Source organism: Marmota monax, unplaced genomic scaffold, assembly GCF_021218885.2.
Source record: "Marmota monax isolate L192 unplaced genomic scaffold, Marmota_monax_Labrador192_F-V1.1 WCK01_AAM20220418_F8-fsc00006, whole genome shotgun sequence".
Taxonomy (NCBI): domain Eukaryota; kingdom Metazoa; phylum Chordata; class Mammalia; order Rodentia; family Sciuridae; genus Marmota; species Marmota monax.
Window position 1 is genome coordinate 10,000,001 of NW_026693712.1, and position 27,889 is coordinate 10,027,889.

Genomic DNA, 27,889 nt, shown 5'->3' on the forward strand with positions numbered 1-27,889 from the left:
AGGCTTTGCCTAGCACACGAGGCTCTGGGTTTAATCCCCAAAATGACAAAATAGAAACAACAATCAGAAAACACCTCAATTACAATTGTTTCAATTCAGATTTTATTAAAGGTATTAAAGTTATTTCTGAATACTACATTTCAGTCTTATTTTCCCCTATTTATTTTTTGTTTTAAGAACCTTTCTTCATTTACCAAATACGGTGTCATGAGTAAGAGCACCAAAAAACATAGTCAATGTCGAAGAGACTGATTGTTTTATGACAGTAAGGAAAGTCAGTAAAAAAATTGTAGAATCCAAGTACAGAAACACCAAAATTCCCCCTTCAAGCAAGCCAGAGCTTCTTTACATATCATCTGTAAGCTAATGTTTTTGGATTTTACCATTAAGATGAAAATAAAAGAGCAAGATCACATTGTTTTATTTTTTTTGCTTCTTCAGTCTAAAAATATGAGTTTCTTGTGGTATGGTTAATACCCCCCCACCCCCCTGCAAAAAACAAAAACAAACAACAAAACAAACAAACAAAACTGGAAGGAAAATAAGTCACTGTGAATGATTTGCTTATCATTTTAAAAAAAAATCAGTTGACTAGCCCTTCCCTTTCCTTAGACTTTAGGCAGCTATAGAAATGTAGGAAAAAAAAAAAAGATTAAAAAAAGATAAATAAATATAAGGGCCAACTGTAGGAGGCAATTTGCATACTTCACTTGATCCTCACAGTATCATGAGAGCATTTCAAAAACAAGCTTATAAGAGTGAAATAACTGGGGCTCAGTGTCACATAGGTGATGGAGCTGGGTGGGATTTATGTTCAAGTCTACGCCTAGCAAGCCTTGTTCTATTATGCCGCTCTGTCTCCCTAAAGCCCTTTGACTTGAGATTTTTTTTCACTATTACCATTTCATCATCTAATTCTAAATTTATGCTTCAAGTCTTGCCAAACTACTGAATAATAAAAGAACCTAAAATTATTCTCAATCTGCTTGCAAAACCAGGAAGTGTAAAGGGTATCAGAACTCTTCAAGTAATGAGAATCTTCCATACCTAAAATTATAAACAATTCACTGGTAATGATAGCTAGTAATACCAACACACACATGGGTAATTTGACTCAATTTCTTATTGTTACTATCTGTCAATCTCACAGGAATAAAGGCAGAAAAGGACAAATTACTACAGTAAAATTTGACTGCTCATTAAATATAGTGTGCACTTGGTTGAGCACCAAAAGCACCTTTTGATGGCATTTTAAAAGTGCATGTTTACTAGCCTCTCCCCACCTTGTGCACACTATAGAGCTACACCTCGCTCAGTCCCCTAGTTTTTTTTAAGTGTTTAAATCTGACGGCCCACTGGGTGTGTGGGGGGGGGGGAATCCCTTACCGATGCACATTTGTGTAGTGTTGTAGAATTAACTATATTGTCTAAGAGGATAACTTACTAACCCCAAAATATACTTCTTTTGCATATTTTGAGAAACTGCAGACAGAGTAGCTCTGAAAAGTTGTCCTTTTATAAAATAAACATATATATTATTAAAGGTGTCTATATCAGAGAGAGGGCTGCTAGGCAACTTTTGTTACCTGCCCCCCCCCCCCTTGGGTGGTGATGGAAATCAAACCCATATTACCTTTCTATCTGCATAATAAAGCCACCTTTATTTACCATTTTCCTCCATGTCCCTCACTCTTACTCCCCTGCCAAGATCTATAGCTCAGAATGCTATAAGCTTCAATTATCTTTGACTCCTTTTGAGTCTTATTTTGTGGGACTCCCATGCAAAAATATACAATAAAGTCTAATTTTTCTCCTGATACTCTGTCATGAGTAAACTTAATTTGCAGCCCAAAGAACCTAAAAGGGTGGGGAGAAACCAGTTTTTGCTTTTACTCAGGATCAGAGTTCTGGTGAAGTGGATTTTATGGGTAACCAACTCAAATCTATATAATCTGGACACCTCACAAGTATAGGTCTGCTGCGAATGTAACTCTATGTAATTATCTTTAAGTGTTTGAAGTTAACATCTATACTTACTCCTTTATTCAACCGCTTGTTGAAGTTAGTCACTAGTTTTTTCCCCCTTTGGGTCCAATCCTAAAAAGAGTAGGCTCTTTTACTTCAGAAGCTGAAAGGTAAGATTAGACTGAAGCCTCTCCTAACATTAAAGTATCTAACTGACCTCCTTTCTAAAGTCTCACTGATGTTATTACTCATTAAGTCATTTATTAGATATATCTTTTACATAATACCAGTTGTAAGACTAAAAAAAAAATCCCCACATAGGACCATTAACTTTAGGAGGTTAATACATAAGAGGAAAGCTAGAGGAGCTGGGGTTGTGGCTCAGAGGTAGAGCACTTGCCTAGCATGCGTGAGGCATTGGGTTTGATTCTCAGCACCACATAAAAATAAAATAAAAGATGTGTCCACCTATAACTAAAAAATAAATATTAAAAAAAAGAGGGAAGCTAAATGTTTATACAAATTTGACTTAAGATGGATACAAAAACTATGGATAAAGGCTTGACAGGCTTGGGAATGTATCATAGTGATAGAGCATTTGTCTAGCATGCATGAGACCTTGGGTTCAACCCCCAACACTGCAAAAACAAAAAAAAAAAAATAAAGTTTGTCAATGTAAGAGAAGCAGTGGTTTGTTAGAACCAATTAAAGAAAAAAAAAATTTCAGTATAACCAAGTGAAATGAGAAATTGTGGGAATGTAACATTTTTGTCCTGATCACTTCTCCACATAATCTAATATAGGATCCTAAGGCAAATTTAACCAATAAGGCATAGGAGTTGGGACAGGTGGAATGAGCAGTTGTGGGTAATTACCAATACAGACTCATTTGGGGTCATTAGCTGTTGGTGCTGCCTCATTTTACCTGAAATTACTGTATACCTAGTGAGGCTAAAAAATAATTCCTTGCTTTAAAGGGATGTAGGTTCCTTGAATTTCCTGATGTTCTCTACCTTCCAAGTGGAATTGGAAAGGGGTAAGTACCACAAAACAAAGTAAATAATGAAGTTTAGCTGGGACTACAAGGACAAAAGATGGATAAACAGTAAAGAATAAAACAAAAGGGGGAAATCCTGAAAAATCTCTCTCTATAAAAACCAATCCAAACAATCCAATCTAAACATATACAAGTGTAAAACTTTATCATCTAAATACCCAAATGTTGAACTAATCCCTACTGTCTCCTTTTCCCACAGAATACAAAACACTATACAAGATATTGTACTAATTTCAACCATTAGTTGAAAATACAGTTAAGAAGATGATTTTGGATCTGAAGTCATCAGAGTACCAGTTTAAAAATAATTTTCATAAACATATTTTGATAAAGGCCACAGGAACACTTGTCACATTGTTCAAATGCTCAATGGCAAGACTTCTGATGAGACCAAACAGGTCACATAAAATCAATAGAGTATCATAGAAATAAAGCCAATATGACTAAATCCAAAACAGATCACATGAAGTACCTCATGTACAATACAAACCTAGTTTAATAAATAAAGGAAACACAGGTGACTGCACTCTGGGAGAACATTCAGTTCTTCAGGGTCTGCTCATAATCTTCTCTGAGATTCCACTGCCACTTCCACTTGAGCAAGTCTAATGGTACGGCCATGAAGTTTGTAGCCATCTTGCCTTACTAACGCCACTGTGCCAGGTTGTACTCCAACACCAGCTGGCACATGACAGATGAGTTCATGCTCATGAGGGTCGTATTTATCACCGATGGGAGCCATCTTCTCCAGGCCATGCTTGGCAAATACACTTTTCAGCTTTGCTTCTAAAAGTGACAACCCTCGGAAAACTTTCTCCAGAGTGAGCTTCTGGTCCCCAGGTTCTGTTTCTTCAGAAATGCACTCAGTAGTCTTCTCCAAAATGTCTGCTACCTCCACCAAGTCCTTACAGAAACTCTGGATTCCTACAGAGAAACCAGACACTTAAGTTTGTGAATTAATCACTCTGCACTTAGGAGGAGAATATGGGGCAGGCCCAGATAGGGGGCTAATATATTATATGCAAAGAGTGGGAGGGTTGCCTCACAGAAACTTCAGGATCATCCTTCTTTTCCACCCTAACCCAACAGACAAAATCTTTTTTTAAAAGGTATAGAAGACCAGAAACCCTATTGGGAAATGAGGAAGAGAGTTAGAACCCAAGAATTAGCTAAGTTTATATATAACAGGCTCAAAAACCTGTTCTTGTTAAAACAACTATTATTTTTGCTTCTTGTGTTTTTGTTGCTATTCAGTTTTAGTATAGAGTTATATATATTTTGAAAATTCCTATCTCAGATGTACAAAGGCCACACTCTCAATAGGGACAAGATATTAACTTTTGGGGGGTGACAATAAAAATATCAACACTCTGTTAAGGATGTCAAGAGTGGTTTATTCTTGAGGACTGGCTAATAATAAACAGGAAGGTTAAGTCACATCAACAGATGATATGAATCTCCAACTGCCTACTGTGAAGTTGCTAGAGATGGGTCACAAAATTTAGTCACATGAATTGTTGCAGGTTAAAAGAAAACACAGCTGTTGAGAAATCCCATTCTTCCTAAATCTGCAAAATGCTCTTTCTTACAGAGATTAGGATAAGATTAGGATAGGAAATGGCATCATTAGAGATGCCTATGACACAATACCTAGTTGGGACTGATGAGAAGCAAGGATTTTGTTAATTCAAGGACAAGTTTATGCACTGGTAGCTGCCTTCACTTTACTCAGAAGTGAGAAGGAAGATCAGCAAGCAATAAAAGGCATGAAAGAGCAAAGAGACGGGAAAACTTACTGCCTAGATAAAAGTCTAAAGGACGCATAGGAAGTCTACCTTTAACTTAAAGGTGAAGAGCTTCCTCCCCACCACCTTTTGTTTTTGGCTCTAGAGATTGAACCCTGAGGTGCTTTCTCACTAAACCATACTCCAGCACTCTTAATACAATTTTGAACATGGTAAGCTTCTGGGTTGACCTGTATATTCCCAAGGCATAGTCCTTGCTTCTAGTCAGTAAAGCTATATGAACTTGGGTAAAGAGAAGCCTGTGTTTTTGTCTGTATAATAAAGGTTCATTCTCTAATTTCATTCTAATTGTTGTATTACTTTGATAGTTAGTGGCTGCACAATGTCTTAAAAGAAAAATGAATCTTTGTGACTAAGAAGGTGGATTATTGAGGAAAAAACCACCTTTGGAAGGTCAGATAGTCTTCATGCTGTATCCCTTTAAAATCATTCTACTTTTCTTCTACTTCCATGATTACCCAGTTATCTTCAATTTTCTAAATATTTCTGGCCACTAGGAGCAAATGATCCAAGAGAATAACTTATGCAGCATCTTTTGCTAGAAACATTTTACTCTAAAGCCAATCAGGTGGATTAATTTATCAAATTCTTTTGAATTTAGTTAACATGGGTTTGTTTTCAGAAGTCATACTACTACTTGAGTAAACTGATATGCTAGTTCTAACACAAAGTCTGACTTTTCATAATATACCTTTATTTTATTTATTTTTATTTGATGCTGAGGATTGAACCCAGTGCCTCACACGTGCTATGCGAGCTCTCTATCACGGAGCCACAAGCCCAGCCCAAAGTATGACTTTTGATAAGCCCACTTACCTGGCTTCTTTCAAGTAAGTTGTATACAGAGTCTAGAGTAGCCACCTGAGGTTATCTGATTCTGTAATCTGAGCCTTTGTTTTCAAGCTATTTTATAACTCACCACGATGTACAATACTGATAGTAATGCAAAAGATACTTGTCCACAATAGGGAAAATTGTCTGGTAGTTCATTGTTACACTATGGATATCAATCAATTTTGCTTCCAACAGAGTCAGTAACTTCACACATTAAACATTACTGAGTATCTACCACGTGCCAGGCACCACGTTGCCAAAATATCAGATATGTAAGTACTGTGATAAAAGGAGATGACTATCCTCAGTCAGTGACATTTTTGAGCTTCTCAAGTTTCATATTCCTAACTGTCTATGAGCCTACACTTCAGATTCTCCTCTGGATACCTTAAAGATCCACTTGTTCATTATGCAGAACTGTTTGCACAGGCACTAGCATGTTGCAAATGTAGTGATTATATGTACTTAGAAAATAAAACAAAGGTTTGGTTAAAACAAAGGCTAACATTATCTTAGCAAAAGGTTAAGTTGACACCATTCCTGATAAGCAGCACAGAAAGCCTATTGGTATGGTGGAAGGTGTAAGAACTCAGATGTACTTTTACTGTGCTCAGTTTGCACATGCAAAGTAAGTGCCCTTCAGATACATTTTATCGTGAATAAATTTCTCACCAAATATCTTGGCGTCTTCCACACATCTCTGGGTTCTTTTCCTTATGTTTTCACAATCAGCTACAGCTCTCTGGTATCTCAGCTGAACATCAACGGCAACATTGAAAAGATCAGAAAACAAATGCTTATGAGTGAATAAGAATGTTTTTGCTTACTTTATAAAATCTCACCCTTGTGATAAATCTTAGATCAGCTACTCCAAATCCCCAGCCAAAGGAGGACCTACTATAGTGAACCTGATGGGTAGTCATTCAGTCTGCTGGATTGAATATAAGTTTCCTTCCTTCTTTTTTCTTTTTCTTTGTGGTACTGGGGGTTGGGCCCAGGACCTCAGATGTGCTAGGTAAGTGCTCCATCACTGAGCTATATCTCAGCACCTCAATATCAGAAGTAGTTTTCAAACTAATTATCTAAAGAAAAAACTTTCTCTCTCATATCCAGCTAATCCTGTTAACCTTCAGTTTTCTTTCTCTGACTTTACTCTAGGACAACTGAGAGTAAGTTTTAAAGATGTGTTATCTATTTAAAGGTACTGATTGTAGTCTCTTAGTCTTTTCCATTCTTACAAATTTTGGTTCCTTCAATTGTTCTCATAAGATAAGCTTTATAGTCTCCTATCATTTTCAGTGGTCTTGCTTTGAAACCACTCTGGTTAATATACTCATCTTCCTCCAAGTGTGTCAACCCAGGACTAGGTCCAGTATGCCCAATTTGGTCTCAGCAGCCAAATACAAGAGTCAGTAACCTCACACATTAAATATTATTGAGTGTCTACCACATGCCAGGCACCACACTGCCAAAATATCAGATATGTAAGTACTGTGATAAACAGAGAACTAAAAGGAGATGATTATCCTCAGTCAGTGGCATTTTTGAGCTTCTCAATTTTTTTGCTGGTAACACCTAGCAATGAAGGATTGAGGGGGTAGACGAAGAGTCAATCAGAGAAAATTGAATTTTAAAAACGACAAAGAAAATTTTACTTGGAACTGAAACCAAAAGACCAAATAACATAAAATACTTACTGTTAAATCCTGAACTTCCTTTTCCAGTTTAACAGCTTTTAGCTTTAAGGCTCGTTCAGCAAGAGAGGGCCCAAGCTCATCAGGAGGGTCCTCAGAACTGCAGTCTTCACCTGCAGTTCTCTGGGTGGCAGTGCTGAATGGGTGAAGCCATATCCTAGAATAAGAGGGAGGAGGCAACAATGAATGAATGCTATCATAGAAAAGGCAAATTACAACAAAGTTTAGAGACCCCAAACTTCCCATACTGAATCTCTAGAGAAAGGGTTTTCTGTCACAAATGAACACTTTAGAGCATCAGGTACTGTTTTATCTGTACCATCTTTTCATCTCACAACATGTAAGGTAAGTACTATTATTTTTTAGAGCTTCTAAAAAAATAATAGTTTTATCAATATTCAGTTCTTATGCCATACAATTCACCATTAAAAGATTTTTAGTATATTTACAGTTGGGTAACTATCACAGTTTTAGAACACTTTTCTCACCATAAAAAAGAAAGCTTATATCTGTAAACTATTCACCATTTCCACCTAAATTATCTGTCTGGGCAAGTCTAATATACTTTTTATTTCTCACGTATTTGCCTTTTATGGATGTTTAACTTAGGTGGAACCATACAATATGTGGTCACTTAAGAGCACTTTCTTTCCCTTAGTGTGCTTAAGGTTCATCCATAAAATTGCACTTACCAGTAAAACTTTTTTTTTGTACTGGGGATTGAATCCAGGTGTGATTAGCCACTGAGCCACATTTACAGCCCTTTTTATTTTTTGAGACAGAGTCTTGCTAAGTTGCTGAGGCTGGTTTTGAACTTGTGATCCTACTGCTTCAGCTTCTGAGTCACTGGGATTATAGGCTTGCTCCACTGTGCCCAACTGTAATTTTTATTTTGAGACAGGGACTCACTAAGTTGCTGAGGCTGGTCTAGAACTTGAAATCTTCCTCAGGCTCCCAAAGTCACTGGGATTATAGCATGTGCCTCGGTGCCTAGCCAATAAACCTTTTTTTCCTGCTAAGTAATATTCTGTTGTGTGGATATACCAACTTTTTATTCCATCTGTCAGTTCATGGGACATTTTGATTCTTTCCACTTTTTTGCTGTTATGAATCATATCTATTTAACAGATGAAAAAACTGAGGCCAAGAGGCTTAATGCTTAATGATTTGTTCAAGATCACACATAGCTGGGCAAAGTGGCATATGACTTAGTTACTAAGGAGGCTGAGGTGGGAGGATCATGAGGTCAGCCTGGGCAACAAAGCGAGACCCTGTTTCAAAAACAAACAAAAAATACAACAACAAAAATCCCCCAACACAACTAGTACACTGTGGAGCCAGGATGCTGAGCTCCAGGAAGTAGAAATAGCCAGAAGTGGGCACACAAAGTCATCAAAAAAGAAACTAAGAATACTGAGAATCAGAGAGGCAACATCAGAAGTGAAAATTCAAAACCAGAGACTCACAGTTTTGCTTCAACCCTTCATTTACAGAAAAGAAAAATTAAGTCTAGTAAAGGGGGCTGAATTAGACTTTGAATTCTAAGCCTTCTTGATCACAAGTTCTAAGGCTTTTGGGAAAACAGAACTTGTGCTAAGAAGGAAGTTCTGAATTGGGAACTCAACTACATGCAAAATCAAGTCAATGAAGTGCTTATAAACAGCTGTTATGTGTTCGGCCTCTAGGCTAAATAGGTGACTAAAACAGATTCTTGTATTTGATACTTATGTAATCTAGAGTTTTGTACAGCTAATAAATTGGTGAAGGTCTGGATACAATCTGATGTAAATTCCTTACGTAAGGAAGTACTTAAGTTGTCTTTCAGGAAGTACCTCCAAAATTCATTCAAGGATGACTTAAAACTGCTTGTTCAAGAATGGAATTGCGCAGAAGCCAGCTTGCCTGAGGTTTAAGTTAAAAAAAATCCTCCACACAGAACAGGCCCTTGGAAAAAAACCACAACACTGTGACCCTTGAAGAGGCATAACATCTATACCTGTGCAAAAGAACCCTAAAAACTTCTCCTCACCTATCCAATCAATAAGCAGCGTCTCCATTCTTGTCAGTTGTCCTCACAATATAGTCCTTTACTTTTGAAAAAGAAACAAAAACCCAATGTGTCACAATATTGGCTTCTGTGTATGCAGGGCCCTTGCTCAGTATCACTAAAGGTTTGACATTTAGTTCAGTTTACAAAGGAAGAAATTTAGACCAGGGGTTAGTTTGTAACAGATCTTGAACTACGGCAGTTTTGATCTCTCTATAGAGAAGTTTCCATTACACATGCTGGGTCCTGATAATTTGATTTCAAGTAAAATCAATCTGTGGTACAAGAGCTCTTTAAAACAAAATAGTTTATATGAACAGGTAACTATTAGAGAATGGTCACTGAGGTGACATCTGAGTAAAGGCTTAAGGAGTTAAAGGAGTTTGCTTTAAGGACAGGGAAGAGCACTCTGGGCAGACTGAGGCACTAGTTTAAAGGTATGAGCAAGAGAACTTTTATCTCCCAGACTTTGCCTGGTCTTGGACTCAATTATTATGATCTGGTGTCCAATTATATATGGTTCCTAATTTTTGGTTCAAAAAATATGGTCACCATAGATCTGGGGCAATTATACATTGTGAAATCACTCCTTCCCCCTAAAAAAATTATTTAGCCTATTGAAAACAGATCAAAATATTCTCAGGGCCAGTCAACAGAACATGGCTAGAGGTCAGATTATGAAAGAGTTGTGGCTGATTCCAATTCCTACTCCTTCAGAACTGGAGGAAAGGGAAATCTTATCAGAAGGCATCATTTTTTTTTTTCTTTCTGATCATTCTTCTACCTCACCAAACTGCCAAAAAAAGTTGAAAAGAAAACACAAAGTAAAACCCAGAAACCCTAAATTTAACTCACCTATGCTATGGAAAGGTATTTTGTCAGGTGTGTTAAAATTAAAAAGAACTGAAAAAATAGTTATGCAAATTTCTCTGTAGCTAAATCTACAATTCAGAGGTCTAATTCTATCCCATACTCAGTCATTTTTATTCTTTCCCAGGAATACAAACTGAGAAAAATGAACACCTGTTCAGTAATAAAACACCTGTTCTATCAAGTCCGGGTTCTATCACTACCCACGTATTTAAGTTTGGTAAAGTTTACCCAATTTTTCTAAACCTCAATTTCCTCAACTATTAAACGGGGAATAACAAAATGAGGTAGTCGGCATGGTAAGTGATCAAATGAAACCTGATGACGCCTAGAAGCAGTAGCTGGAACTTCACAGTATCTGGAAGGCAGAAGGAAGGGCTGTTTGGAGAAACCAGGTCCAACGCCCTCCTTTTACCAATGGGTAAAATGATGCCCAGGAAAAGGTAAAGAACCAGGACCTACGGTCACATGGAGTCAGAAGAACCAACTATTCTCAGACACCGCTAAAGAGAAGGGGCAAAGAGAGAGGAAAACCTCCAATTCAGTCGATGCTTCAGGCTCAAGAGACTTCTCATCTCCCAGGACATGACTCCATATCTGCCCACTTCCTTGAGGCTCGCCTGTGAACCTCAGTTTCTCCCTCTGTAAAATGGGTCGTGAACACCTGGTCAAGGAGGCCGTGAGGAGTGGCTGGTCCTCTCGACTTAGCCGAGTAACCCGTCGCCCTCCAGCCCACAGTTTCCCTTGCCAGCGCCCTCGTTCGGCATAGACTTCGTGTTTCAGACTCCTCGCCCGCAACGCTTACCTGCTACGCGAGGCCAGGAGGCGCTGCACCCGCCGCTGGACCGCCCACAGAGACCAAGCAGCCATGATGCAGACCGGAGAGGATCGGTGCGGCGCACGCGCACTCGCTCCAAGTGAAGCGCGCGCTCGAAAACCACGCCTCTGGATAGCCTTAAGAGCAATTCCCGCTTTGGACGTCCGGACAGGAACGCTAAACTTCCGGTTATCTAATGAGCCACGCTGATCTTGGTACCGAACGCAACACTTCCGGTTGCTGGCTCTTTGGTTTGGTAGTGTGGGTACCTAGGTACGGAGGATTGGTACTAGGCACGGAACGACGAACAAAAGCGGCTGAATCTTCATAGAGCTTTCGTGAAGTTATAAACTATAGATACAAGCGCAGTATAAAATCGAAATATGTCCAGGGTTTAAAGATGAGGGACGGAGTGCTGCGGAGGCCTAGAATACAAATATGTCCGAGTATGGAAAGTTTTCCCAAAGGAAATGATATAGAGCTGAGAGTAAAAGAATTGGTAGGTGAAAGGAGGGTCAAGTGGTGGTGGGGGTGGGTGGGTAATATTTGCAAACATCCAGTGAAGAGGGAAGAGTATTGCAAACAAGGGACTGAAATACAGCGAAGGGGAGCAGAAGCATAAGCTGGGTAGGCAGGACCAGATCACGTGAATGGTGAAAAAAACTGCATCCTGAATGCTTCTTTCCCCACTTTTCCTTCAATACCCTTATTTTCTGATTAGGAACTGTTTTTTAATGGTGTGTATTGTTTTATTTTCTCTTACTAAAACTTAGGTTCCATTGGGGGCAGAGATTTTTTTTTTGTTAATTCCTAGTGAGCAGTGCCCTAATGTACTTGTTTAATATTTTTTCGTGCTAAATGAATCTTAGTCTTATTTTGATTGCATTGAGAACATGTGGTAAAGCCTTTACATATTTTTGTTGTAAGGAGGAGAAGACAGGGTATAAGAAAAGAAGTAGGGGAGATAAGCTGTTGGAATAATAGCCCAGGCAGGAGAGGGATGTATTCTGCCTAAGGTCACCTCAGTGGAAACCTTTGTAACTTCCCTGTGTAAAGTAACTGTGTCCCAAATCTTTTTCCTTTATTAGTATTTATTTTGCTTCCTTTTTGTTACTTTAATTTGGATTTGAGCTTCACCAGGTTCAAAGCTATTTTCCCTTGACATCTACTATAGCAGGTGCTCAATAAATATTTGTTCAGTGAATTAATGAAGTTGGATATTAATGAAGATAGGAGGATGTGGATGAACTATAGAGATTTAGGATGGAAAGCTGACAGGATATGAGAATGAACTGGTGGCTGGGCTCTGGAGTATTTGGAATTACCAACCTATTGAATAATCTTTAAAGTTAAAAAAAAAAAAAAAGAAATGGGACGGGCTGGGGTTATGGCTCAGTGGTAAAGCATGTGTGAGGCATTGGGCTCGATTCTCAGCACCACTTATGAATAAATTCATTAAATAAAGGTCCATTGACAACTAAAAAATATTTTTAAAAAAGAAATGGAATATACTTAAACACTCTGAATCTTCACATGTTATGGCTTACAATCTGGGTAGCAATCTGGGTCAGATTTTCTCTCCTGCTTGTCAGTTCCATGAGGACAAAGCTGGAATCTTTTGCATCTTTATATGGCATCTAAGTCCCACTCAAATGTGTTATAACCAATCCCTTCAAGTTTTTGTTTGTTGCCTTATGAGAAGGGAAACATGGTTTAAGGAGGGGCTATTAACCCTTTTACAGAAAATTGAGGCTCAAAGCAGTTGGTGAACCTGTGCAAAGTCCTCCACTGAGGATCCAACCACACTAGAATTCTAACAGACCAAACTTGGCGGTGTTAGGAAGGATGGAACTTCAAGTTCACCTCAGACCCATGACCTGTAGTTTGAAAAAAAAAAAAAAAACAACCAAACAAGGCATTTTAACAAGAGCAGGGACTGGCATTTGCGTTTTAGCCATTGCTTACATTTCTCTTAGCTGCCCAGCTTATACCAAGTGTGCTTCATCCATTCATTCATGTGTTTATTAAGTGCTAGTGTGCTTCTGAATGCTGCAGTGCAGTGGGAGGGAGATAACGTGTTGAAAAAGAGCTTTCAGGAGCAGACTGAATTGTAAACACTGGAATGATATGACCTATCTTGCAGGATTTTAGTAAAGACTAAAGGGATAATGCCTAGTAGAGTGATTAGTTACCCCCAGGACTGGCTAATAATTTAAAGGGACAAAAGGAAAATGCAGATCCCCTTGTTAAAAAATTATTAAGGAAAAAAAATTATCAAGAAGGCAGCAGTAGAATAGCAAACTAAGCACAGGACCCTTCTGAGCACGGGACCCACCCTTGACTACACAGGCTGCATGGCTATAAAGCGGACTGTGGCTAACAGTGCTTGACATGGCAAGTGCTCAGTAAGTGTTAACTATTAGTAACCTAGGGTCCCTCTGAGTTCAAGATCTATTGGAAAAAGACAGAACACCCAAATAACTGCATCAGAAACAATGTGACAGATACTGAAGACAGTTGTGGGTGCCATTCCAGAATACACAATTAAAAAAAAGAACATTGGCAATCCAGAGTATGTGAGAGTAGTTATGATTTTGTAAAGTCATTGATGTCACTTTAGATACTGAAGTGGAATTTGGATGAAGACTATCAGTTTGCATTGTTAACCTTTTGATGATTATAATTATACTCTAAAAGCCATTTCTTCAGTGTAAAGAACAAAGCCTTTTGAGTCCGACATTTCTTATCTAACTAATAATAAGAACCATTCTGGACTTGAACATACCCTATTTCTGACACTATGCAAGATGCTTCCTGTGTATTATGTCATTAAATACCCCCAACAATCTTTGCAGGAAAGTACAATCATTAATCCTGTTTTTTACAGATAAGGAAAGCAAGAATCAGAGCGGTCAGGTGACTACCCTAAGGTTACCCTGGATAGCAGCAGAGGCACAAACTGAGCCTTATCTGGATCCAGAATCATAACCCCTAAATCAGATGCTCAGCCAGGGATCAGCTCGGTGATTTTGGTCAGGTTATTTTTCTTGCTCTAGCCTCTAGCTACTTCAGAGAGTGCTGAAGTTTGAATGAGTCTGAAGTTTATTCAGCCTAAGGGTAGACAAAATATGTCAAGGCTTTAGCAGACTTATTCTGGGATTTCCTCCCCCTCCCCCCATCTGATCTTTTAAGAGTTAAATTGTTGTGTCTTTATTGTAGAGAAATGTGTTAAAGACAGATCCATGAAGTGCCTGTAGTATTGAGATGGTAGTAAGTGGCACAAAAAAGAGATTGCTCAGGACTTCAGGTTCTCGCTCCTCTTATAAAAGCATCAAGTGTTTGTAAAAGCTTTTGCACCCATGTGGCAGAAATGGGCCACCATCCTATTGGTTTTCCTTGGTAGCTTTACTTTATAGCAGTGGCAGGCTTCCCATTAGGATAAAGGCATAGTTTTTAACCATAGTTCCAGGATACTCAGTGTCATAAAATAGGAAAAGGACCTGACTGACAGCAAGTCCCATTCTCCAATGCCTGCAACATCCTGAACTCCGTACTCTTGTCACTGCAAACTTAAAATATGTTGGCTGATGAACTTTGCCCTCTGGCTACTCAAATATCTGATTTTAAAATGCTCAGATTTGAAAGGCTCCAGTAGCTTCACTGTGCCCAGCTCTAAAACAGTTGAGGAAAGATTGTAGAATTTGCATGCTCCTGATAGCTTTTGTGCATTTTGCATTTTGTTTTTGGTACCAGGGATTGAACTCAGGGACACTTGGCCACTGAGCCACATCCCCAACCCTATTTTGTATTTTATTTAGAGACAGGGTCTCACTGAGTTGCTTAGGGCCTCACTTTTGCTGAGGCTAGCTTTGAATTCAGCGATCCTCCTGCTTCAGCCTCCTAAGCTGCTGAGATTACAGGCGTGCACAATCATGCCCAGATAGCTTTTGTTCATTTTTGTGCAGGCAGAGATAATATAATAATTGATTTTTCAGCCCATTTTCCTTGTCCAGAGATGATCAGTAATGCCCAAGAAGAATGCAGTTGGTACAGGTGTGATCAGATGATCAAGTCTTTTCTCTTTACACTGTACCACTGATGTTCAGCATTGCCTTCGTTTGCTTTAAGGACTGGGAATGGGATGTTGAGATGAGATGGAATGGCTTATTCACATGTGCTTTCATTTCTTCTCCAGAAGGGAAGATAAAGATATCTAAAAAAAAAAAAACTTTACAACTGTGCAGAATTCAGTCTCCCTCTACCACCATTTCCACCCTTTGTAAAGTCATAGGGAACCCCTTCTGTTTCCATATGCCTTTGACTACTTCCCTCCCAAGGTGCCCCCAAATCATTCAGACAACAAAGGCTGGTCTTTTGGGTGCCCCAGAAAATGGGAGCTACTTCCAGTTTTCTCCTGGTTTCTCTTTGTGAAAAAAGCATTTACGCCTCAGATGGACAAACTGGTATTTCTTTTGGAATGAAATCCTCATCTTCATTCTAGGTCTTCTTCATTTCCCATTCCTGAAGTATAGAAAGAAAGAAAAAGTCAGTTTGTTGTGAGTTCTAGTGTGACTGTAGGATAGAAAACATCTCACTGCACCTAATTATATATCTCCACTGTCCTGGTCCTACTTAGTCTCTTGTGATCCTGAATAAGACACTTCTCCATGCTTATCTTGTCCCCTCATCCATTCTCAAATAGTAGCCAGAATGATTATTTAAAAATGTAATTCATAAAACATCTTGCTCAAATCTGTCCAATGGCTTTCCATTATGTCAAACAAAATCCAAGTCTTTACAAAGGACTGGTTAACTATAGCCCATTGGCCAAATCTGGCTTGTTGTCTGCTTTTGTATAACCCATCAGCTAAGAATGCTTTCACATTTCTAAATAGATGTTTGGAAAAAAAAAGTACTTATTGCTTGGCCTTTTACAGGCCAGTTTCTGGTTCCTGTCTTAGCAGTCTGGGTTCCAGTTAGTTCCTCTCCCATCTCCATCTCCTAATGCTCACCCTTGGTTCCCTTCCTTGAAATCACTGGATCTGCTCAGTGTCTTCACCCATGTCAAGCTTCTTTTCCCTCATGAAGGACTTGGCAGTTGCTCTTGCTCTTTGTTCTTTCTGAATCACCCTTCCCTCAGATCCCTGCAGTTTGCTCCCTCATACTCCATTCATCTTCTCAAAAGTACCCCCCACCCCTGTCTTGTTTCCTTACTTATGAAATGAGACCTTTTCTGTCTTTAGGCTCAGAAGCCAGATGACTGAGCTTGTTAGAACTATGTGTTATCAAATAGTGAAAAAGTTCTGAATAAGATTGGAGGATTTTTTTTTTTTTTGACATTCAACAAAATACTTTTTATTTTTGCCATTATACATGTACTCTTTTTTGCATTACAATTCTAATATACATATATACCACAATCTTTCATATTTCTGTTTGTATATAACGTATGTTGGTACCAAATTCAAGTCTTCATACATGTATTTTGTATAATGATGACCATCACCTTCCACCATCCTTGCTAATTCCCTTCCCCCTCCCTCTAGATAGGGAAAAGGGGTGGGAGGGAAAGATTGGAGGATTATCTTTTTTGAGGAAACTATGTGTTATACTGTATGGGTGTATTAGTAATTCTCTGCCTTTCTCACTAGCCTTTCTCACTAGTTTTGTTTTTGGGTGAGGTTCCATATAAAGGGGAATACCAGATCTCTGATTTTGGTTAACTGAACTATTTGTATACCTTGGCTTTCTGTAGCACCCTTCCTTGGTTGGAGGTTACAATGGATGGGCTCCTCTTCCTCAGCTCAGAAACGCAGTTGACAGGGAGAGATTGATCTGGAACATTGTTTTGAGATTTACTTGCAGCTTCCTGTTGATGATAAAAAAAGAAGAGAAAAAGTTAAATAGGTGAGATCCAGTGCTGGCTACTGGCTGCTTGTACCCAGCCTGCCTTTAAAAGAATAAGGGGGGCTGGGGATGTGGCTCAAGCGGTAGCGCGCTTGCCTGGCATGCGTGCGGCCCAGGTTCGATCCTCAGCACCACATACAAAACAAAGATGTTATGTCTGCCGATAACTAAAAAATAAATATTAAAATTCATTCTCTCTCTCTCTCTCTCTCTCTCTCTCTCTCTCTCTCTCTCTCTCTCTCCCCCTCTCTTAAAAAAAAAAAAAAGAATAAGGGAACTTTAAAATAGAAGGTAAACATGCCAGTATTGAACAAAGTGGGAGGAAGAAGACACTGAGGGCCTGAGGATAAAGGCAGTGATAGATAAAATTACTGGGCCCTCACTCTGCCTGAGGCATTGCATGGATTAGCTCTTATAGCTTTTCAACAAGCCTATGAAGTAGGCACTATGATTAGTCATCCCATTTTACAGATGAGGAAACTGGGAAGGTCAAGTTATTGTGCAATATCAAAGGCTGGTAAGTATCAGAGCTGGGATTGAAACTCCACAGCCCACCCTTTTTTGAAAGTGGAAGGGGTGTTGAGGATTGAACCCAGAGCTGCATGCATGCTAACTAAATGTTCTACCACAGAGCTATACAGCCTTACTTTTAGCCTCTCTGGTATTCCTTCTTATTTTCTACACTACTGTTACCCATTATATTTTCTAGATAATTGCTTAATACTATACTGGATGTAGTTATTTAAGTGTGATATCTTAACAGCCAAGCCTGTAAGGAATTTGGAGAAGACTTCTATATGTCTTCAGAGGGTATCAACAGGATGAAAAGCAGAGGGAAAAAGCATTCTGGACCAGGTACATCAGGGAATGCTGGTGGGAGGAAGCAGCCGTGATGAATGAATCAGATCTGGCTCCTCCACCAGCCCTCTGTGACTCTGGCCATCAGGTTTTTCGTCAATAAAATGAGGTTGGAAACGCCCAATGGAGAGGAAGTATAAGGGTGTACGACAGCTCTAGCTTCAGGTTCATGGGTGTGGTTTTCCCAGATACTGTGACCTGGAACAACAATAATACAGCCCCTAGTGACAGCTCATACTTATCAGACGAATTATTTCATCTCTTTGATGGTCTGAAAGCAGGCAAGGCATTTATTAATTCAACAAACATTATACTCCTACAATTATTCAGAGCTAGGAATGAAATGACAAACAAATCAAGCACAGTCCAATTTTTTTTTGTAATACTGGGGACCAAATTTAGGACCAAACATTCTACCACTAAGCTATATACCTTGCCCATAATTCTCAGTAAAAATACATATTAGGGGGAGGCAGACATTATACAAACAAGGACACAAATACATACACATACATACAAATTAAGGTTAAGTGCTATGAGGAAAAATAATAGATGGGACTATTGGTAATTTAGACCAATGGTTCCTAACTAGGGTGATTTTGCTCTCCCAGGGGATACCTAGCAATTTCTGGTGCCATTTTGGGTCATAATGGGTCGGCTACCAATGGTAGTCAATGGGTGCAGGCTAGGAATGCAGCTAAACATCCTAGAATATACATAATAGTCTCCTATAAAAAGGATCACTGGATCCAATATCTATACAGCTGAAGTTGAAAACCTTGAGAGAGTAGGTCCGGGAGTTCTCCCTGAGAAGGTCCTGCTGGAGGTGAAAGTATTGCCCTTGCTGAGCTGTCAGGAGTGTTAGAGATGGTGGATGTCAACCTTGAGGACAGGACCTTATGCTGGAGATGCCAGGAGAGGGCATGTACCATGGTGGTAGAGCAGAGTTCTGCCATCAGACTTCCTGGATTTGGAACCCTGTGAGTAACCTTGAGCAAGTCATTCAAGACCTGTGACCCTTAGTTTCCTTGTCTGTCAAATGAGGTTAATACAAGTAATGCTACTTCTTAGGACTGCTGCGAAGATTGAGTAATTCAGGTGAAGATCATACACTGATGGCAGTGGATCAATACGTTTGTGAGTCAACATATGGTAGCTATTATTATCACCAGCAACCCCAAGGCCATTTCTAAGATCAACCTCAGGACAAAAGTCCAACTGTGGGGCTGCTGTGGAGAGAACAGGCCAAAGAACCAGAACTTGCTTACAGGAGTTCCCTTCTTGGCTGTGTCGAAAGTGGCATGTGCCCTCACCTCTCTGGGCTTCAGTTTTCTCATATGGAAATGAGCATAACTCCTATCTCCAAACAACAATCATAATGGAGACATCTGCAGCATGTGAGGGGATAGAGGAGCAGCTTCCTCCCCTGCATAGATGGCAGTAGACTCACCCCACTCTTGTTTTTGCTGCTCATGGAGAGCCCCAGGGCTGGACCCCCTGCCAGGGACTGCTGCAAGTGCTCTTTCACAGCCACGAGCCTCAGTTCTAGGTCGATCCTGTGTTCCTCCTTTGCCCGACACTCAGCTTCCAGGGTGGCCACAGCTTCCTCCAGAGCCTTTAACTTTGCTCCTGAGTCCAGAGACACTGATGAGACACAGCCCAGCCTGACCAAAGCTCAAAGATTTTTTTGTCAGGGCCTCTGGCCCTTGTCTGTCCCTCCCAGAGGACCTTTTCAGAACCTTAACGACAAGGACTTTGGGCCTGGGCTTCTAGTTCTGTGTTGAGTGTGTGTGGTCTTTACCTGCCTAGGACCCATCTTCTGGAATTAGCATTCCCCCTCTCATTTTCTGTAGTTTAAGTAGGGCCTACCCTATTTCTAGTTCAAAAGTTTTGGCATATAACTTAGGCCTAACTCATAATCACCTCTCACCTTCTGGTCACAGTGAGTGGCTTAAAAATCAGAGTTGGTTCAATCAGAGTGAATCCTGAGGTTTTGTAGTGCTTATGGGGGAGAAGCTCCACTGGGATGGCTAAGAGGGTTGGGTTAGGGTTGAAGCTTTGCAGTGGTTGTGCCACCACAAGAGGGAAAGAATGAAACCAAAATGGAGGAAAGCACAAATATAAGTTAGATAAGCTTCCTGGAGACATCATTTAAGCCCCTAGACCTCACTGCACATGATCTCTCAATTTTAAAGTTATGTTTTTCTTCTTTTCATTTCTATGTAAGTCTAACCAGGCTCACAGGAAATCTATGAGTAAGCTCCAGGAGCTCCTGAAATTATTCCCAATATTTTGAATTGTGATTTTTTTTTTTTTTTTAAGGAAAGTCTGCAGGTTTATCAGATTCTCGTAGGGCTATATGGTCTTGAACATGTTCTATAAGGATAGGACTTCTGTTTCTTCCAGAATGTGGAGAAACCTCAGGCTGAAAGCATGGTGAACTGTATTTAAAGGAAACACAGCAGAAAGGGTGTGGAGGAACTCAGAGTAGGCAGGGATTTCAGAAGAGGAGCCTGGGAAAGTATCACTGTTCCTCATTCCCACCTGGGACCAATGTCTCACACATCATCTGTGAATGAATGAATGCAAGATTCAAGATGATCTCTCAGGAAATGAGATTACCAGGTACTAAGGTCACTTCTGTTTTTCATGCTTCTGAAGTCAGGCTTTTTCAACCTCTCATATATTTATGTAACCCCCTAAGGAAATAAGTGTACACATTATTGTGATGCTTTTCCATTTTCTTCTCCCAAAGTGGTTATTAAACTGAAGGCACTTTTTTTAGTTAGGGGGAATTTTGATGTAATAATGAAGAGGAGGAGGCAGGGGAGAAGAAGCACACCCTCCTGTGTGGGCAACTAAATAACTTGTGCAAGAAACTTCCCCTTGTTGTGACAGGGAAGGTGCCAAGGCTGAGCCACCCACAGAGGCTCAGGACCACAACCACACAGGTACCTGGGCTGTTCCGAATGGCTTCCCGCAGCTCCCTCTTCTCCTGCCGAAGTGCCATCAGCTCTGTCCGAATTGTCTCTTTCTCTTTCTCCAGCTTCTCTTTTTCTACCAGGTATCTCCGGGCATCCTCCTCAGCTCGGTTCTTGCCATACTTGTATTGATTGGCACCTGAAGAGATTTGGGGAAGAAAAAGGCCCTCAGTTCTGACCTCTAGTGAGGTGGGTGGATAGGGTTAACTTTTCTCTCAGCCTTATCTTCTCCATCTATCAAATGGGAATATTTAGATCTATTCTCTTTCATATAGAGAGCAAAAGGGAGGCCCCACAGCACAGGGACTAGAAGCAAGGGCTTTGCAACTCAGAGAAGGGGTTTGCATTTGCATTCTTTCTTTCCCTTAGTGGTTGTGTCTTCAGGCAGAAGTGAATGGTGGTGCTTTTGTGCCTTTTTGCTGAGGCCTCAATTACCTTATATGTAAATAAGGATACTGATAACATTTAACTCATGGGGTGTGGAAAGATTTAAAGGAGGTATTTAAGGAAAAGTATTTAGCATAGTATCTGGCACATGGAGAGTGCTTAGTAATTGTTAGATAATAATGATAGTCATATATAACAACAAATTTTATGAGGTATAACACACTTTGATTTTTAAAAGGGCATGCTTTATGTGAGGCAACTCTTTTATATATATAAATGATAGGGAGATAGCTACACATAATTCAGATTCATAGAGAATCCAGACTTTGGCTAAAGGCAGGCATTTCCCATTGTATTCCCGGGGGAAGGGTGGGGAAAGGGAGAGACTTAGTATTCTACTGTAGGTTGAACATGATGGTGGACAGTAACAACCAATAATCATGGCAATAATTAATTAAGCATTTACTATGTGCTAGATACTTATATGCTAAGTGAAAACTTGCATTTTCACATTTAATCCTTATAAGATGTATTCTTTTATTATTAGTTCTATTTATTTATTTAGATATATTTATTATTATTAGCTCTTTTATTGTTTAGGAAACTGAGACACAGAGACATTAGTTTTCACTGCTAATGGTGACAGCTCAGTTGAACCTATGTCTGTCTGAACATGGCATTTTTTTTTTTTAAATGGGTATCAGGGAATGAACTCAGGGGTACTCAACCACTGAGCCACATCCCCAGCCCTGTTTTGTATTTTATTTAGTGACAGGGTCTCACTGAGTTGTTTAGTGCCTTGCTATTGCTGAGGCTAGCTTTGAACTTGCAATTCTCCTGTCTCAGCTTCCTGAGTCACTGGGATTTCAGGTGTGTGCCACCACACCCAGCTCATGCCATATGTTGATGCTTGAACTGGGCCAAGGCCAAAGTCCAGTCTCTCTGGGGAAATTATAGCCTTTTGGAAGCTGGTGGGGCGTGGAATGATTCCTATGTTTTGCTGATAATTGGGGTGTCTTGTCTGTCTAGCTTTTCTAGGATTACAGTAGTCACCTAACAACCCATGCAAGAATCAGGTCTTACCATAACTACCATACAGTTAAAATCTGGATCATAAATACAACATGGAGGTAAGAAATCCGTACCTTCTCTACTTTTCCAGATACACAGAGGCATGCCAGGAGAATTCACTCCTAGACTTTTGAATTTGTAGTTTGTTTTTTTTTGGTACTGGGGATTGAACCAGTGGCTTTACCACTGAGCTACCTCCCCAGCCCTTTTTACTTTTTGAGACAGGGTTGATCTCACTAAGTTGCTGAGGATGGCTTTGAACTTGAAATTCTCCTGTATCACCTTCCCGAGTTGCTGGGATTATAGGCATGGGCCACTGTGCCTGGCCTGAATTTTGCAGTCTTATAAAATAAATAAATAAAAGGAGGAGGGTATATTAACAAAGAGTTATCAACATTTTATCATTTCATTGTATCAGATGAAGACCTTTTTTGTGCTATTACTGTTATACATGTTCCATCTATATATGTTCAAAACCCAACAATGAAGAGTTACAATTTTTATTTTATATAATTTTAAGTCTACTAAAGAAGTTGAGAAATGAAAGAAAAGCAAGGATATATTTGCAGAGCTTGTTCTCTTAACCTTCTTATTTACCACTTGGCATCATTTTCTTACCCCCACTCACCTCCTTTGTATCATTATTGTCAGTTTTTTACATTTCTTTATATACTATAGGCCCACAAAATGCAAATAAATATGGTTGTATACAATTGCTTTTCCAACTCAGTAAGAGAATAAATGAGACAAAATATGCATTTGTATTTTTATAATTACTTAATTACCTTTACCAGTGCTGTTTTTGTTGAATTAAAATTGCTGTCTGGGTTACATATTTTCAAACTGAACAATTTCCCTTTGCATATCTTGTAAGGTAGATCTACTAGCAACAAACTCTCAGTTTTTACTTATCTGGAAATGTCCTTGTTTTATCTCAATTTTTTGAAAGATATCTTTGCTGGATATAGGATGTGAATTGACAGCTCCCCCAAACATTGACAGTGTTTTGAGTATGTCATCCCACTACTTTCTGGCCTCCTCTATTACTGATAAGAATTTGGCTGTTAATCTTATGTTTGTTTTTTTTTTTTAAACTTATATGTGCATTTTTGTGTGTGACGAGATAATTTTCTCTTCTGCTTTCACGATTTTCTCATCTTTAGTGTCAGTGTTTTAATGATGAGTTCTTTGTGAATCCTCTTGCCTTTATCTTACTTAGAGTTTGCTGAGCTTTTTGGATATGTAGATTGTTTTTCAATAAATTTTGCAAGTTTTTGGCCATTCTTTATTTGATTTTTTTTCTTTTCCTCTTTTTTCTCCTTTTGGTATTACCTTTATACATATATTAGTGCACTTAAAGGTATTCCACATTTCTCTGAGACTCTGTTCACTTTTCTTCCTTCTTTTTACTTTCTACTCTTCAGCTTACACAGCCTTTTTATCTGTTTTCAAATTCACTGATTCTTTCTTCTGCCAGTTCAAATCTACTGTTAAGTCCCTCTAGTGAGTTTTTCATTTCAGTTATTGTACTTAGCAGTTCCCTAATTTCCATTTGGTTCTTCTTTTTATAATTTCTATTTTATTATTGATGGTCTCAATTTGATAACACATTATTACCCTCCCTCATTCTATCCCTCCCTCCCTCCCTCTCTTCATGGATTGAACCCAGAGGCAGAGATATATCCCCAGTCTTTTAAAATTTGAGATAGGGTCTTGCTAAATTGCTGAGGCTAGACTCAAAACTTGCAATCCTCCTGCCTCAGCCTCCTGAATCACTAGAATTATAGGCATGTGCTACCAGGTTCAGCTTACCTTTATTTCTTTGAATGTATTTATAATGGCTATTTTGAAATTTTTGTTAAATTCTACATCTAGATCCTTTCATAGACACTTTTTGTTGCTTGCTTTGCCCGCTTTGAATGGCTCATGCTTTCATGATTCTTTACATGTCTCATAATTTTTTGTTGAAAACTGGTCACTTTACTATATTATAGCATCTTTAGATATTTATTGATTTTGCCTTCCTCTCAAGGATTGCTATTTGCTTAATATTTTAGTGACTTGGCTAGATATTTTAGTGAAGTCAGTTTTCTCTAGCAACGTGAAACCTCTAATATTGCTCCTCAGAGGACATAGTACTTTGCATGGGTATAATCACCCTGGATGGCAATGGTTTTAGTAGGGTTCTCTCTGACTCTCTCCTAGATCTCTCTCTTAAGCTGTCTGCTGCTGTTAACCTAACACCCAGACATTAGGTTCTACTAATTGTTAACTAATTGTTGTTTTTGAAAATGCTCTGGGGCATAAATTGCTCCATGGTCTGATCCAGTTAAATTCAGTCCCTTTACAGGATAGATTTTGGGGCCAGTCTTTGAGATTAGTTCCTAATGCTGTTCTTCGCTGTCTTTGTGGTTCTCTCTGATCAGCTAGTGGCCTGTGGTTTAGTTTATTACTCCTGTGGAGCTCCTAGCCTCTTCTTGTTTACCACCAATCTCCATTGTGTTTGAGAGTACCTTTTACTTTGAACTTCGCTACACTGTGTTGCACCCAAAGTCAGTTTGTTTGTTTGTTTAGTTTTATATGGATACAATATCTTTATTTTGTTTATTTGTTTTTATGTGGTGTTGAGGATCAAACCCAAGCACTCTGCCACTGAGCAACCCAGCACCAAAGTCAGTTCTTTTGAGAGAGAACGTTGGAGTTCTCTGTTCTTATGGCCCACCTTTTCCCCTGGCCAGAATCCCTGAGTCACTGCTCTAGATGTGGGGGTAGAAACATTGGCCAGTGTCATCTGAATGTTTTTCTTCTCTAAAAGTTATGTTGAAACTTAATTGCTATTGTAATAGTATTAAAAAGTGGCACTTACCCCCGAAAAGTGCGACCTTTAAAAAGTGATTAGCTTATGAGGGCTCCACCCTCATGGGTGGCAAATTCCCCTGTGTGGTTGTGCACACCTGTAATCCCAGTGGCTAGGGAGGCTGAGGCGGAAGGATTGCAAGTTCAAAGCAGGCCTCAGCAATTTAGTGAGGCCCTGTAAGCCACAAAACAAAAAACAAACAAACAAACAAAAAACAGGGCCGAGGATGTGGCTCAGTGGTTAAGCATGTCTGGATTCAATCCCCAGTACCTTCTGTCATGTGATGATGCAGCAAGAAGGCTCCTGCCAGATGCTGGTACCTTGATCTTGGACTTTGCAGTCTCTAGAAGCATGAGGCAATAATTCTCTTTTTGTTATAAATTACCAGTTTCAGGTATTCTGCTATAGCAGCACAGAATGAACTAAGACAGCTTGCTTGTCTTGGAGTGGCATTCCTGCCTTATGAGCAGGGTGCAGGACTGGGGCAGTAACTTTTGGTTTTCTCTGCTTGCCTCCTTCAGCCTGGAACCTCTCTGTCTGGTTGAACTGGAAGGAGGGCATTCAGGCTCCAAGTACTTGTGAGCTGGCCCACCTTGGGTAAAGCCTGTACCCCCAAAGAGTTGGGTGGAGAAGGGAGCTCCCTGTCTTTCTGCTGCATTCACTTGGAATTTAGCCTCTGCAACATGGAGCTGGGCAGGATGAGAAATGCTGGTAGCTTGTCCTTGGGGAGACACTGTAGCCCTTAAAGGAGCTAGGGGAACAGTGAGCCATGTTTTCTCATCCACACTTGCATGGAGCAGACACTTTATTTTTTCATACTGAACAGGGGGTGGGGGTAGAAGAGGGTAAAGATGTGGGTTGTGGCTTAAATGCCGCTCACTCTCACTGTTCTTACTGAGATTTAGCACATTTTCTAGAATATGTATTTATTCATTTCTTATATGCCCTTAACAATTTCTAGAGATTTTAAATGATTGTTTTAATAATTTTCTTCAGTTACAGTTGTTTTTTCTCATGTCACTATTTTTCTCAGTAATAAACTTGGCCTCCACAATTTTTACTTTTTGATATTCATGCCCTTTTGTGGTCCTTTCCCACAAAAAACAAGGCTGAGCTGTATAATATTAGGATATTGCAGAAATGACAAGACTATGACTTCTAAATGTAGATCATAAAAGACATGTATTATCTGCTTGCTGCTCCCTCTTAGGTTGTGTGCTCTGGGGGAAGCCAGTTGTCACATCATGAGGAATTGCAACCCTATGAAGTGGTGCCCATTGCAAAGAACTGAAGCCTCCTTCCAACACCAGCACAAACTTGCCTGGCATGCGAGTGAGCCATTTTAGAAACAGATCCTCCAGTCTGGCAAGCCTTCAGATGACTTCAGGTGATGGGACAATTCTTGACTGCAGCCTCATGAGAGGCTCTCAGCCAAAACTACATAACTCATTTACTCAGGATTCCCAAACAGCAGAAACTGAACCACTAAATTTTGGGTATTTTGTTATATTGTGATAGAAAATTAATATATGATATTGTGCAAGTCTCTTTTGCTGTAGACTGATTATGAACCTCCCAAATTCCTATTTGAGGTGGGTCTTTTGTAGGTGGGTAGGTCATGAGAGTGGAGCCTTCATAAATGGTATTAATGCCTTTACAAGAGACCCCAGAAAGTAAAAAAAAAATGGCTATCTATGAAGCAGAAAATGGGTCCTCACAGACAGAAATCTGCTGGCGCTTTGGACTTCCCAGCCTCCAAACTATGAGAAATAAATTTCTATTATTTATAAGTCATTCTGCTTATAGTATTTTGTTATAGCAGCCTAAATGGGCCAAGACACCTTTTATTTATGTTCTTCAAACAATGTTGTTGGACTACATTAGTGGTTACATTAGTGGTTTCCCACCACTCTTCAAGGAACATGTGACTTCTTAGTGATGGCCAACACTGATAGCTAGGGGAATGAGTGGGCTTCAACAAGAGTAGCTCCGTTTTTACATCTCTTTCGTAAATTGGTCTTTCTGCTTATTTCAGTTTTTCATTTTAAAATGGGCTTTTCATAAGGCCCTGTATTTCCAGTGCCTATGAATAGCATATAAAGAATGTTACCCAACATTTCTTTAGTTGTTTAGAGAAGGAGCTCAAAACATGCTGCCCCCCCTACTTTTCTTTCTTTTTTCCTTAATGCTGAGAATGGAACCCAGGGCCTCAGGCTTGCAAGGCAGGTGTTGTAGCAATAGCTACATCCCTAGCCCAAGGAGGGAATTCAGACCTAGAGATGGGAAAGGACTTTACCAAACTTGTCTTCCAAAGAAGACAGATCATCTCACTCCCAGGAGGGAAGAACTACCCAAATGAAATGGAGCTATAGTAAAGTTTTTTTTTTTTTTTTTTAATCTTAAAAAAGCAAAGAATAGAACCTCATTTTTTTTCAGGTGCAAAGGAAGAAAAGTAAGGAAGGAAGAAAAAAACTCTTGGAACAGGCTTTCCTACAGGAAGCTGGCTTCTCATAGTATAGCAATAGTTCACATGGGTGCAGAGGTTAGTGTTAGAAATCAGACAGAACCTAAAAGAGGCATCTGATGTACTTAGTTATCATTGTGCAGTGTGGCAATTGAGTAATTCACCAAGACCCACAGCATGCTAGGTGGAGCTCGGCCTGGGACAGAGGTGAGCCATGGCTCTCACGGCAGCCCCCTCCAGGTTGTGTGGAGGGATTTAGTTCTCCACTTATAATC

At 39.6% G+C, this 27,889-nt stretch overlaps 2 protein-coding genes and 1 long non-coding RNA gene across 6 annotated transcripts in view; 1 reads left to right on the plus strand and 2 right to left on the minus strand.

Annotated features, from left to right (window-relative positions):
- Positions 1-79: 79 nt before the first annotated feature.
- Grpel2 (GrpE like 2, mitochondrial) lies at positions 80-12,402 on the minus strand. Of its 3 annotated transcripts, XR_006855236.2 has the most exons (5): positions 11,078-12,402; positions 7,359-7,512; positions 6,334-6,415; positions 1,048-3,946; positions 80-965 (listed from the first exon to the last, which is right to left on the minus strand). XR_006855236.2 is itself a non-coding variant. In XM_046460291.2 (4 exons), the coding sequence occupies exons 1-4, from the start codon at positions 11,140-11,142 to the stop codon at positions 3,582-3,584; spliced, it is 666 nt and encodes a 221-aa protein (XP_046316247.1). In that variant the 5' UTR covers positions 11,143-12,402; the 3' UTR covers positions 80-3,581. The 3 variants fall into 3 exon arrangements, 2 of the variants coding, with proteins under 2 accessions (XP_046316247.1, XP_046316248.1); XM_046460291.2 differs by having other exon boundaries at positions 80-3,946; XM_046460292.2 differs by lacking the exon at positions 11,078-12,402 and adding an exon at positions 10,807-11,069 and having other exon boundaries at positions 80-3,946.
- LOC124103603 (uncharacterized) lies at positions 10,988-26,976 on the plus strand. The gene is made up of 3 exons (XR_006855237.2): positions 10,988-11,588; positions 22,252-22,352; positions 26,361-26,976. It is a non-coding gene; the product is annotated as an uncharacterized LOC124103603 (long non-coding RNA).
- Afap1l1 (actin filament associated protein 1 like 1) overlaps positions 15,459-27,889 on the minus strand; it is a 59,179-nt gene continuing 46,748 nt past the window's right edge. For both annotated transcript variants that reach the window (XM_046460290.2, XM_046460289.2), the window contains exons 16-19: positions 20,810-20,974; positions 19,305-19,483; positions 16,830-16,958; positions 15,459-15,610 (exon numbers count right to left, since the gene is read on the minus strand). In XM_046460290.2, the coding sequence (XP_046316246.1) occupies positions 15,587-15,610; positions 16,830-16,958; positions 19,305-19,483; positions 20,810-20,974 (497 nt within the window). In that variant the 3' untranslated portion in view covers positions 15,459-15,586. The remainder of the gene's footprint in view (positions 15,611-16,829; positions 16,959-19,304; positions 19,484-20,809; positions 20,975-27,889) is intronic.